Source organism: Tetrao urogallus (genome assembly GCF_951394365.1).
Source record: "Tetrao urogallus genome assembly, chromosome: 2".
Lineage (NCBI taxonomy): Eukaryota > Metazoa > Chordata > Aves > Galliformes > Phasianidae > Tetrao > Tetrao urogallus.
Genome location: NC_136814.1, coordinates 67,112,703 through 67,125,748, shown reverse-complemented (window position 1 = coordinate 67,125,748; position 13,046 = coordinate 67,112,703). Strand labels below are relative to the sequence as shown.

Genomic DNA, 13,046 nt, shown 5'->3' with positions numbered 1-13,046 from the left:
TAAGGGCAGCCTAAAATGATGACTCCCAATGACGCTCGCACTGAGCAAGTTCTAACTGGAATTGAAGCGCAGGCTGAAAAACCAGTCATGCTTCAACTTGTCTTGATGATGCCTACAAAAATCCAATGGTGGTTAGGAGCTCTATCCTGAGACCACTGCCAGCCCTGCATGGTGACTAATCTGTTCTCATTAGTTCCTTGCACGTGTTGCTGCTTATCTTCTGCTGTGAGCTGTTTGAGGGCAGGGTCTGACTTTTGGTTTATACGAATAGTACCTAGCAGAGTGGGACCCTGTCCAAGAATTAATGCTCCAGTCCTTGCTAGAAAGCCACACATAATTACAACCCTTTCCTTATTTGTTTTGAGATCACATGATACAACCACAAATTTTTTCATATAGCCTGTATCATATAGTTCCCTGTAGACTTAGAGGTACTGTTACAGATTTTGTATACCTGAGTATATTTTATTTCTTCTCAGCATTTTTAGTCTATTGCTTATTACAGAGCCTCATACTTCTTGGAGAATACTTACCTTGTTAGAAGACGTTCAGCAAAAAATTGATTATAATATCTAGTTTGTGAAAGTATATGCCACCATGCTTCCTCAGTCTTATCACCTATTCCTTAAAAATTATTTATTTCTTTGTGGTTAGCAGACACTAACGTATTCATTAATATCTTGAAAGTTGTAGAGCATGTACTTTCATAATGCCAGTTTTATGAGTACTCTCTCAGTGTCTGAAACTCCTGGAATAAGTAGAAAGCTGATCAAAAGAAATTTTAAAATGTTTCAAATTTGAGAATACTTGTCTTCAGTGAGATGATAATTAAAAGAAATAATAATTAGAAAGTGTGTTACTCATGGCAAACTATTGTTCTTCAGGAAGAAGGAGGAATTGAGGCAGGAGCTAGGAGTAGGTGAAGTTTTTTTTACTGTTCAGCGTAATTTTCATTTTGTTTCGGTAACTTTTTATAGTTTAGCATCTTTATTGAATGGATTTTTGGTTTGTTTTGTATAAGTGACTTTTATCTCCCCACTGTTTATTAGACACTTTCAAGAAATGGACAAAGTAAAATCAATCCCAGGCCTGGGAAGGTAAGACCAATTTTATGTTCTTTGCTGTTCCTCTCCATATTTAAAAGCACAGCAAGACAAAAATAGTTGATGTTGGTTTTGTTTTAAACACAGCTGGTGATATACTGTGACAATCAAGAGAATGTTATTGAAGTTTTCCATGATGTTCTGGATTGCAGTTCTTGGGTTCTGTCACCGACAATCTTAGTTAAAGTTATCAGAGGATGGTAAGATGAATTTTAACTCTTTATCGTTGATGAATCTACCCAGAGATCTTTATCTATCTGGAAATCCTTTGGAACTGAACCAGTGTTCAGCTGCCAATGTAATGTAGACACCTTTTCAAAGAAAACATGGTATTTTACCTCCTGCTATAGGAAGCTCTGTATTAGCTAACTTCTCTGACAAATTGGAGTGAGTGCTCCATTTGGAAGAGTTCAACATTTCACCTCAGTGAGATAAAAAGACAAATTCTGTCCATGCTGCCCTTTGATTCTTCTCTCCTTTATGGATTCTTAAGTAGTATTTGAATTATGTTAACAGGATAGCTAGGGGTTTTGAAGACAGGTTTGATATGGGTTAGGGCTACATTAATCTTGCCGAGGAAGATAAATTCCTTAGCCAAATATATGAAGTGATTGTGCAGATATTTCTCTGGTGAGTCTAGAGGGAATTTTTCTCTAAAGGCTGGATTGTCTGTCTATTTAAAAACCAGTTCATCTGTCACCTTCTTTAGAGTGTTAAAAGTACAGCCATTACTGGTCTGGATAGTATGGTAATTTAAGCTGTGACCAGGCTATAATATGGTCAAACAGCATTTTCTCAAAAGTAATGATCTGATAGCAAGCTGGATAAACAAGGACTAGCTGCTGTAGGAGATCCTAGTTCTAATGGCTGCTTAGTTCAGAAAACAGGAATGAAAATCTGGCCTGTGTAAACCAAGGCTCTTTTCCAACATGGTTTTCAGTTGTACTAAGGGAATATTTTTTTATTCCCTTTAAGTGAGAGCTCTAGGGTAGAGTTTTAAATCTGTGAATGGATATAGTTTTTATCTACTTATTTATTCAAACCTACAGTTAAAAATAAAAGTTGTCTTCTGAGCATTCTTCAGCACGTCTATACCAGCCCCTGTAGAACTGTACGATGCTGTTCATAGTATCCAAGTAGCCTGTCTGTTTATACATGACACTGCAGTCTGTAGTGTCAACATTTTCTGACCTACAAATTGGTTCTGATTAGTATCTCGTGCAGAAGTCTGCTATACATAGACAACACTCCTGCAGTCCCAGATCATCAGTTTGAAAAGGGTGGAGAAGTTTTTGATGAAATTACAAAGTCAGCAGTAGGCATCCTTGTTTTCATAATTGCTTTTAAAAATATCACAATGACCAGAAATGACTTGCATCAGCATTGTTGGGTGAATAAGCTGTGTTGGAGTGGCATGGAAGGTCTGGAAATGGTGCTTCTTGTGAAAAAAGAAATTGTTAAATGGGAAAATGATTTTTGAAACTCACGCTTGATAAAACATTTTAAACTGATGATTTTTTTAATTTAAGCTGGATACTCTATGAAAAACCAAATTTTGAAGGTCCTTCTATTCCTCTGGAAGAAGGTGAACTGGAATTCCCAGATATTTGGGGTGCAGGTGAAGAGCAAAATGAATGCGAATCGCTAAAGCCTGCAGTGATTGGTTCGATAAGACATGTTGTTAAGGCAAGTGATATAAGTAAAGAATCTCTTGTAGAAGTCCTAATGTTTGATGAAGTTTTATACTGTTAAGAAAAATCAATCTTGCAGGTTGGATTTCTCATATGGTCACAGTGTGAGTGGGTGGGTGGGGTTTCTGTTGTTTTTGTTTGATTGTTAATTTTGTTTAATTTCGTTAAATTTTGTTTTGAAGTAGGGATTTGGCTAAAAAACAGTGAAAGGATACGTCGGGAAGAAAATTATTTTGCATTGAAATGGCCCAGAAAATGCTATAGAAACTTATGTAGAGTTATGCTTTTCAGCTTGATAAATCTCTTAGGGAAAATCTTTCGAGAACACTGATCAGTAAATCCACAGACTTGTATTTTGAAAACACATGGATTGTTGAGCATTTTTTTGTTATTTTTTATTAATGTATAGAACAGACTTATACCCAACAAATCTTTAGCATTAAACACCTTCAAATCTTTTTTTTACTCAGAAAATAACTTGTGTGTACAAACCTATTGAGAAATTTCATATGTGCTGGAAACAGCCTTCCTACATGCATTTTAACCTACCATTAAGCATGTATGTTTGCAGATTGCCAAAGTAACCATGAGCTATAAAGGTATTTGACCAGTAAAGAAAAAGGGAGGAATATATATTGCTTGTAACTACAGTTCTTGTTTAAATTAGTTCTTCTCAAGAATGGTTTGCTTGTTGTTGTGTTAGGATTTAATTTGCTGGAGGAGATATTAACTGATGAAAGAAGATGCATTCCTGCCTAGATGGCAGAAGATAAACAGTGTACATGCTGATTAAAGATTGACTGATGAGGTCTTGGTCCAAACAGAGACAGGCAACTGGCCTAGTTTTACTTTTATGGCAGGAATCTGATAATAGTAGTAATTGACAAGAAGGGGAAGCAATTTAAAACAAACAGGAGTTACAAAGCTGTTTTAGTTAGCCACATTAATTACAGCACAGATGGGGTAATTATTGCGATCTTCATTTTTTCAGGATTACAGGGTCAGTCAAATTGATTTGTATACAGAACCTGAAGGGCTAGGAATCGTGACTTCCTTTTTTGACGACACAGAGGAAACAGGGGTGTTTGGCAGCACTCAGAAGACTTGTTCTATCAAAGTACACTGGGGCATGTAAGTGCATAGTTTTGTGTGAACGTGTACTGCTATGAAAGGAATTTCTTTTAAACCATTGATTACATCTATCAGCCATGTAAGCAGGCTGTGTTTATTCCAGTCAGACATTTTGGTAGTTCTTGTTGACTGTAACATTGTTACACCATTGTAATGCTTCATACCTGGTTAGGGTGACACCTTATAATGTTTTATTTTTCTTTTAATTGCATGGGGTAAAAGAATTTGCAGTAAAAGTATGAATTTTCCTCTGCTGCTTTTTCACATTCAGGCAAACTTATAAGAAATGAGAGACATCTCACCATAGCATTTTACCACCACATTTCCTACCTGCTTTTATCTCTAAACTTGAAATGATTGTACTGAACATTTTTAAGCTGTCATGTAATGAAGTAAGGCCTAGCATGAAATGTGGTCTCATGAAAGCATCCTTTTATTTCACAGTGCATTTTAATTGATCAGTATTTATACTGACAATTAAGAATGTATACTATGTCACCTGAAAACACACAGCCATGTATATTAGGATTATAATGCATGCCATGAACTGAACAAAGTTTTGTGATAGAGGAGGCCAAGGAACAATTCAGTTACTGTAGAAATGATAACTTTGATAATGTAATAAATATATCATTACTTAAAGTATGCCTTAAATTGGCACCAGCAAAATTGGTGCGAAAAGAATGGAAACTGCATTTAGAAACAGGGAGTATTAACTGCTTTTAGTGGTCCTGGGTCCTGCAGAATGTTTTGCAGGGTGTACAGACCTGGTGGCTGTGCCATGTTTGGGTTGTGGTAGCATTTGCCTTTTTGCTAATGGTATGTTTAACCATTGATAATTGCCCAACTAAGGATTAGTATTACATAACACTGCAAAGAGATATTCAAATACATCTCATGATGGATGAGGCACTTCCATTATCAGATAAAGGTATTTTATCTGATGAATTTTTCACACTGATTTTGGAGGAACACTATGAAGCACTCGAGTATGTAGGAAAATTTTAAGATGTTCACATAGTTGGTTCTCTGACAGAAGCTTATTTATGTTGAACTGCAAACTCATTCCAAATTACATGTCTGCCAAGAGTAATAAAATCAGATACGTTCTTTGGAGGTTGATTATTAATTTGCTTCATTTACCTTCCAACTTTGTTTCTGTTCTCACTTGGAAGCATTCTGTGAATAGTGAAATAACAATTTTTTAGTAAAGGAAGCAAGGCCTGTGCAGTTTGTGTAAACTCTTTAAAGTCTTAATTTCTCTCAGCTGTATTTCGATCTCTTGAAGAAAAGTGGACTAGTATTTTCACTGTGAATCAAATTAGGTCTCTCAGTTACCAATTCTTTATCCAGGGAAGATGGAAAGGTGGAAAGATGTTACTTCTGCCAATTGGTTGCATAAGAAATACAGTAAATTGCTGCTACTTTTTTTTGTGTGTGTGTTGCAGGGTTCTTTCTTTCCCTTAGTTTGCAGGCATGACAGTTCACTGTCCTGGCAGCTGAGGAAGGTTTGATTCTGAGTCACTTCACCGTGTAGGTGTGGTTGGATCTGAAAGTTTCCCACTGTGTGTGCTTAAATGTGTTTATTAAAAGCTGCCAACAAAAATGAGGCAATGCACCATTATCTTCTGATTGTATTCTCTTCTTGGTTTCTCATGTACTTAAAATTCTTCTGTGAAGCTGAGAGCTCACTGAGTTGGGTGGCTATGGGACACACAATACATTCAGTATTTGGCTGTGCATGTCAGTAAAAGAAAAGTTCTTTGTTTCTTGGAACCATGTGTCTGCAGTGAAGCTAGACCAATGTGTGCCAGTTTACATTAGCTTAAAGTGTGAGATTAATTTAATTATTTATCTGCCTCATGTCACCAGACTTATACATTATGATCCTTAAGCGGGCAACCTTTTGGTTGTATAAGGTGTTTCTGCTTAGTACTTTATGACCTGCCTCATGCTGCATGTCTGAGAGACTGGTAGATCTTATTGGGAGAGACACATTGTGACCCTCAGTGCAGAGGTCAGCAGTAGATTTCTGTTTCCAGTAAGTGATTACTGGTCAAGATTTTCTTGAAAATGCTTTGAAAAACTACTGTTGCTGTCCAAGTCAGGAATGTTGAAAATGATGTCTTTCAAAGTAGACTCATTAGCAGATACAAACCATGAAGAAGTAGATTTCAATGGAATCAGTGTTTTGTGGAGTTTTTTGTTTGATTTGGTTTGGGTTGGTTGGTTGGTTTGTTTTTAACATACTAGTAATACAAGTTTTGAATTCCCTATCGAGTAGATTTTTCAACAAATGCAAGTCTAGGTTCATAGAGATCTTTCAACTTCTGGAAAGTCTGATGTGAATATTTTAAGGCTATTCTAAAATAATACACAATAGCCTTAAGTCTTGAAAATTCAGTTCAAAACTTGTGTTGCTCCCAAATAAGACAGTCAAATTCTTGATTGTCTGTTCACAGCATTTTATCTATCTATATATATATATATATATAATATATATATATATATATATAATTAATATATATATATATTATTTTTTTTTTTAACTTGTTCAAACATGCCACATGCATTGGTAAGCTGCTTCCCTTCACAAATACAGAAGTTTGCAAGTGCACCAGTTTATAGTTGGGAATTTTGATGGTATAGACAAAGAAACAAAGTTTTAGGGGTACACTATTTCTTTTTTTTTCTTTTTTCGCCTGAGTCGAGTTTGTTTTGTTCTTTTCTGTTCACAAATTATTACTTCTCTGATTTAGGATTTGTTTTTTATGGTTTGTTTTTTTGTTGTTGTTATTGTTGGGGGGTTTTTTTGTTTTGTTTTTGTTTTTTTTTGTTTTATTTTTTTTACTTTTTGCTTTCTACTCCCCCTTTGCTTTAGATGGCTAATTTATGAAGAACCCGGTTTCCAGGGAGTCCCTTTAATGTTGGAGCCTGGTGAATATCCCAATTTAGCTTTCTGGGAGAAGAAGGAAGCCTACATTAGGTCTATGAGGCCCTTGAAAATGGTAAAATGTCGTTATTACTTGCCAGCTATGTGACCTTCACTTATATATTAGAAGCAGTGTCTTAAGGTGGCTACATTTTTTTCAGGACTCATAGAAATGTAAGTCTAAAAACCACAACATTTTAATCTATAAAGTTCTTGATTTGCATCCATTTCTGCTTTTGATCTTCCTAGTTTTCACATGTATTCTACAAAATAGCTTTCATTCTAATTCCAGATTTTTATGAAGAATTTAAGATGATTTAGACTACTCATTTCTCTCTGTCTCTTTTTTCTTCTCCAATAGGGTGGCCGCAAAGTAGAATGTCCTGGAGACCCAAAGGTAAAAATCAGTGTTTATTTGGTTGTCCTGTTATCACACATCAACTACGTGTGGATAGATAAGTATATCTTGGTCACATACTGCCTGCTTAGTGGCTGGTCATGCTGCATGTGACCGCACTATGAAACTGCAATTTGTCTAATTTATGCATCTATTATATATGCAAATATCAGTATTAACAGCTACCTGCATGATGCAGACAGGTAATGAACATTTAAATCCTAATGTTGCATGTCTAAGGGAAGACATCCTGAAAAGAGAGATCATGAATTGCTTTCATAATCACAGAATAGCCTGGGTTGGAAGGGACCTCAAGGATCATGAAGCTCCAATGCCCCCACATAGCTGGGGCCACCAATCTCCCCATTGAGTACTAGACCAGGCTGCTCAGGGCCCCATCCAGTCTGGCCTTGAACACATCAAGGGATGGGGCAGCAGTAGCCTCTCTGAGCAGCCTGTTCCAGCACCTCACTACTCTCATAGTAAAGAACTTCCCCCCTGACATCTAACCTGAATCTTCCCTCCTTCAACTTGAAACCATTTCTCCTTGTCCTGCCATTATCAACCCTTTCAAAGGGTTGATTCCCCTCCTGTTTGTAGGCTCCCTTTAGGTACTGAAAGGCTGCAATGAGGTCACCCCGCAGCCTTCTTTTCTCCACGCTGAACAAGCCCAGCTCCCTCAGTATGTCTTTGTAGGGGAGGTGCTCCAGTCCCCTGATCATCTTTGTGGCCCTCCTCTGGACCCTCTCCGACAGAGATAATCTTCTCCCTTTATGCAGCCATGCAAAAGAAACTGACTGCTATCAGAATTTATCATGCTCTTTGCAGCTTTTCTTTTATTTTGTTTCTGTGACAGGTAGTCATTTATGAGAAGCCTTTCTTTGAAGGGAGACATGTGGAAGTAGAATCAGAAATCTTCATGCTCAGTGCCAAGGAATCAGAAGAAAAGACACAACTTTCACTTACTTCAATGGGATCCATCAAAGTACTGGGAGGAGTGTAAGTATGGGGAAAAAACACTAGCAGTATTTCCTCATCAGCATTAAGTGTTAACTCTGTAGATTTGAAACTGCAGTGGATAAATTCAGAAACTATTTGGTTTTGATTTTAGATTTACATCTGGGTTAAATTTGGAAATAATCACAACAGTGGCTGCATTCTAGTCAATACTTTTATAACTGCAGTTTCACAGAGGTTAGAGAAGTGGTAGAAGGGCTGTCAAGCAGTCAGAGCAGCCTACATCTGCTAACTTCTCTCTCTCCTCTTGTGATGTTGTTTCTATGTTTTTAACTCCATGCATTGAAGAGTTGCAGAATTTCATCTAGCTTTGGTTAGAGAAGGATACAAAGCTTCTCAAACTACCTTGGAAGTCCTGTATCATTACAAGCCAGGGGGAGTTATTTTTTTTTTTAGGTCTTGTCTTTCTTCCTGGCTACACTGTTTCAAAACAGAGTGGTCATCATAATGTAAATCTTCACTTTTTTCTTCCACCTCTGGCATGTTTTGCAAGTATTTTTATTAGACTTTTTTTTTTTTTTCCATTTGAAATTGTAATGTAATTAATGTCAGTGGGAAAAACATTTAGGAGACGGCTATATCTTCAACAGAAGATGGGGGAGAGAGCAAATTTCACACAACACGTAGTGGCCGTAGTCCATTTTCACACACAGTCTCTGTTGTTGTTTAGTTGGGTCGCATATGAAAAGCCTGGGTTTGAAGGCCATCAGTATTTACTGGAAGAAGGAGAATATCGGGACTGGACAGACTGGGGTGGCTATGATGAAGAGCTGCAGTCACTGAGACCTGTTGTTGGTGTAAGTTCCAAGAACATAGAGTTGTTATCTCCTGAGCACATTGAGGCATCACGTAGCTTTCTTCTTATGGCACTTCTTTTTTTTTTTTTTAACAGGACTTCACAAGCTCACATATGATAATGTACAGTGAAAAAGACTTCGGATCAAAAGGTTCTAACATTAATGTGTTAGGAATTGTTTCCAATTTGAAAGACACTGGATATGGGCTGAGAACGCAATCTATAAATGTGCTGAGTGGCGTGTAAGTGCTGTTTTAACTGCTGTTTAATAGTGCATCTGCACTTTCTAGAATTTTTGAATTTGATCATGCTTTTTCCGTACTTGGTCTTGTAGTGTCTCTGTTATGTCCTCAGATAAAAATTTCTGCTTTTGACTGGAGCGTGTTGGCTACAACATTGAGATGTTGGTTTGCTGACTTGCAAAGTATGAAAGTGAATGAGATAAAATCGGAGAGATAAAAATAGTTGTTCTCATGGCTATATTTTTAGAAGCATTTCAGCAGCAAAATTGTCATGGAATTAATTTCTGATTTTTGCTTGGGCTTCTTGTGCTTGACCAGAGGCAAATTACTTACTCTTTCTCTGAGTTGTGTATAAAATGGTGTTTCTTTTTGAAAAGTAGCATTACTTTTGCAGTGAATACCACAATTAAAATTTTTTATCCTTCTTTTTTTCGGAGGGGTGGGGAGGAGTGTTGTTTATTAAGGTTCTTCAAACTATTGGTTGGTGTGGCCATATCCTCTTCTTGGTGTCATTTGTGCTGTCACATGCAGTTAATAAGTTGGCGTATCTTTCTGTTTGATTTATTGGTTACATTAATTGCAGATTGAATTCCACAGCCTTGGAGACAGCATCAAAGTATTTTGGAAATATAAACAAATATTAGCAGTCATGTCTCCAAGTACCAAAATCTGAGATATAGTTTCTTTCTCTGGAATGCAGGTGACTTGCTGAGAGCTCTGCCTTACCCAGCCACACCTTAAGTCTTTCTGCATGTTATCTGTGTGATATCTCTGCAAATTTTGTCTGGGTAAAGACTGTAGAATTGAGCTCAGTGCATTTCAAAGGAATGCTTTTGATTTCTGTATGAAAGTTATGCAACAGCAGTTTTTTCTGCATATTGACCTTTGAAGCCGCTGTGCCCTTACGTCTTCTGTAATATGCAAGGAAGATTCATGGGAAAGAATCTCCTCTGAAGGTTGGGAAACAAATTGTGGGTGCCTATCACGCCCTTTGTGTAGTTGTTCTAGTAAATGTGACTGTTGCAGCTGAGATAGGAATCATACTTCAGTATGAGTATTCTAGTAATTAAGAGTGACTCCGATACTTTGATGGTAAAATTGGCTAGAAGTTATTACAAACAAAACCCTTGTCCCACAGACTGCTCCTGTTCCTGTAATCTTACTCGCTAGTCTCTTAAAGGTGTAATTTGTAGCAATAAGCATGTTTTTTTATTTAGGTGTATTGTTTGTAACAAGTTACTATCAGTCCACTTTTACAGTCTGGTATGAGCATTTTGTATCCAAAGATATTGTGAGTGTTGCAGCGTTTTGGGGTGGTGGTCTTAGTAAATGCCAGTGTGACAGGAAGTTGAATCACATAAAGTCATGATTGGCAATAAAACTGTTTTATTTTAAGCATTAAGTAACCTCAAGTAGAATTTTTTTTATATCTTTCCTACCAAGAAATCAGTCATACAGTGATGAATAATCCATTGAGCAATTCCTAGATCTATTTAGACTAGCATATAAGTGATGTCATATTGAACTGTTTCAGGTTCAGTAAAAGCTTGTAGTAGTATTTCTAAGTAACCTTCCTGGTGTCGTACTGAAAATACTTCATTTGAAAAAGAAAAAGTGAACTGTAAGAAGCCCTGAACTTTTCCCTAACTTTTTTCTTTCTTAACTACAGGTATCTGTAGTAAGCAGATATAGCAGTAATAGATAACATGTAATCTGTATTTCCCACATAATGAGTTTGATTGCTCTGTAATTTAAAGGGTATATCAAAGAAAAGAAAGGCTGAGACAGCAGAACATAGATACTACTGAACAACTTCTGAGCTAAACTGCGTCTCTAAACTGTATGCTGAAGACAGCACAGCTCTGCATTTGGGGAATGAATATTTTGTTTTGGGGGCAGTGGAGAGCTAGCTGCATTAAAATTTTCAGCTGTTGTGTCTGAGGGATGTTTCTAAGCAGTATTTTAATGTCTTGGATAAATCCATTCTAAAGACACCTTGAAAAATATATACAGAAGTGATGAGTGAGTATTGACTTCTTTTAAGTTGATTTATGTTTTGCTCTCAAGCATTCTTCAGAGATTGGCCAAGCACAGAATCCAGGGCATTCTATTGTACCGTTTGGTTTAGGAGAAAATAAATTCAGATTGCTTGAAAATAGGAGAGGCTTTTTTTTTTTTTTTTTTTTTTTTTTTTTTAAAGTAGGATTTGATCTTTACTCCCAAGTTGGCAGAACTGAAAGTGGTGGAAAATGAAAGTATTTAATAGCAACAGGTAACACCCTTTACAAGTTTAAGCAAGTACTTAAAGCAACTGCGTTGTATAATTTTGACTTTCCTCTTTGCTTAATAGTCCTTCAAGCTTATGTTTAATGGTTATTAAAATCACAAGAATTGCGTGTTTCCGAATGTGCCTTTTCTTTATCCATAAACATGGGAAGCTTTTGCCAAAGTTAGTGAAAAAGCCCCTGTATTTTAGTTGACCCTTTCTTAAGTAGGTGGAAGAATGTTTTCAGGGGTGTGTTCTGCACAGGTATTTGTTTTACTGTGGTCTTGTAATTCATACTGGTTTCCTTCTGATTTTCAAGTGATTAGTCCACAGCACAGATTTGTCTGCTTCTAGTGCATGTCTGTTCAGTGAGGAAATCGTTAAGTGATGGGTAGTTTGCAGATAGTAGTCAAAATATAATATATTGAATCTAAATGCATTCAGGATGGTAATGTGAGTGGAACTAAGGAGGCACTGTACAGGAACAACCCCCCATTGGGTTCTTTAATAGGTAAGAGGCCTTAGGTTGCCTGCAGGAACATTTCAAACAGAGTTTTCTCTTTCCCTCCCTCTCTGAACTGAGCTAAAGTGATGTTGAAGAGAATAAAAAGTTCACACGTCTGTGGGACACTAAAAATCACAAGCATAAATGAGAATGGTAAATAACACATTTCCTTTCTTTCCTGCAAATGGAATTTAATTACCTCTTCTTTCCTGTTAGTCATTCAAGTGCCTTTTTTTCTCCCTGGCTCTACATGGTCTATGAGATTAACATATAGACCAATTTAAACCTGTTGTGTACACGTAGTATTTAAGGTTTAAATGTTATGGATTCTATTTCAGACCTAAAGGACATCTTCTGTGCCTGAAAGCTTAACTTTTTACAGCTGTGTCATTTAGTTTAATACTAAGGTGTTTGATTCTATGATTTCTTCTGTAGCTGAGAGAGAAGGAAGCAGGTGCTCACAGCAGGTGATTTGTCCTACTATATATGAGTCTGAGCAAAACTGAGAGCAGGATTCCAGCATGACAGGCAATGCAAAGGAATGAGGACTTTGGCACACTTTTGGCTGTGACTTGGGATGAGGCTGTTGCTTGGCCTACTTAAGGCAGTTTGTTGGAATGAAGGTTACCAAACTATTATGTTAAGGAAAGTTGCTCCCTGTAGGGTAGGCTGCAGTCTAAAACTTCAGTTCTTGTGGTGCTGAGGTGTGACTCTTCTGCTTAGATATGGAGGCTAGGTCTTGTGTAGGCCTTCCTGTTGGTCAGAAGTTGGATTAAAACAGTGCTCTGTCCTAGGGATAGTCTTGAAGTTTGAAAGGTTCAGCAGGTGCTGCATTCAGTTTTCCCCTTCCTGCTGCTGTTATCGTGCTGCTGGAAGGCTGTGTGGGCTTCTGAACAAGTGAAAGAGCACAGGGATTTCACCTGTAAGCCTTGACTCCAGAAATTCTCCAGTATGGGCTGACTTGCA

At 37.1% G+C, this 13,046-nt stretch overlaps 1 protein-coding gene across 1 annotated transcript in view; it reads left to right on the top strand.

Moving 5' to 3' along the window:
* The window catches only part of CRYBG1 (crystallin beta-gamma domain containing 1), a gene marked incomplete at both ends in the record, with an annotated part of 62,630 nt that overhangs the window by 31,282 nt on the left and 18,302 nt on the right, over window positions 1–13,046 (top strand). Inside the window, 9 exons of the mRNA XM_079550194.1 lie at window positions 1,050–1,097; window positions 1,191–1,303; window positions 2,633–2,789; window positions 3,786–3,925; window positions 6,807–6,933; window positions 7,219–7,254; window positions 8,111–8,253; window positions 8,942–9,068; window positions 9,164–9,309. Of these exons, the coding sequence (XP_079406320.1) occupies window positions 1,050–1,097; window positions 1,191–1,303; window positions 2,633–2,789; window positions 3,786–3,925; window positions 6,807–6,933; window positions 7,219–7,254; window positions 8,111–8,253; window positions 8,942–9,068; window positions 9,164–9,309 (1,037 nt within the window). The remainder of the gene's footprint in view (window positions 1–1,049; window positions 1,098–1,190; window positions 1,304–2,632; window positions 2,790–3,785; window positions 3,926–6,806; window positions 6,934–7,218; window positions 7,255–8,110; window positions 8,254–8,941; window positions 9,069–9,163; window positions 9,310–13,046) is intronic.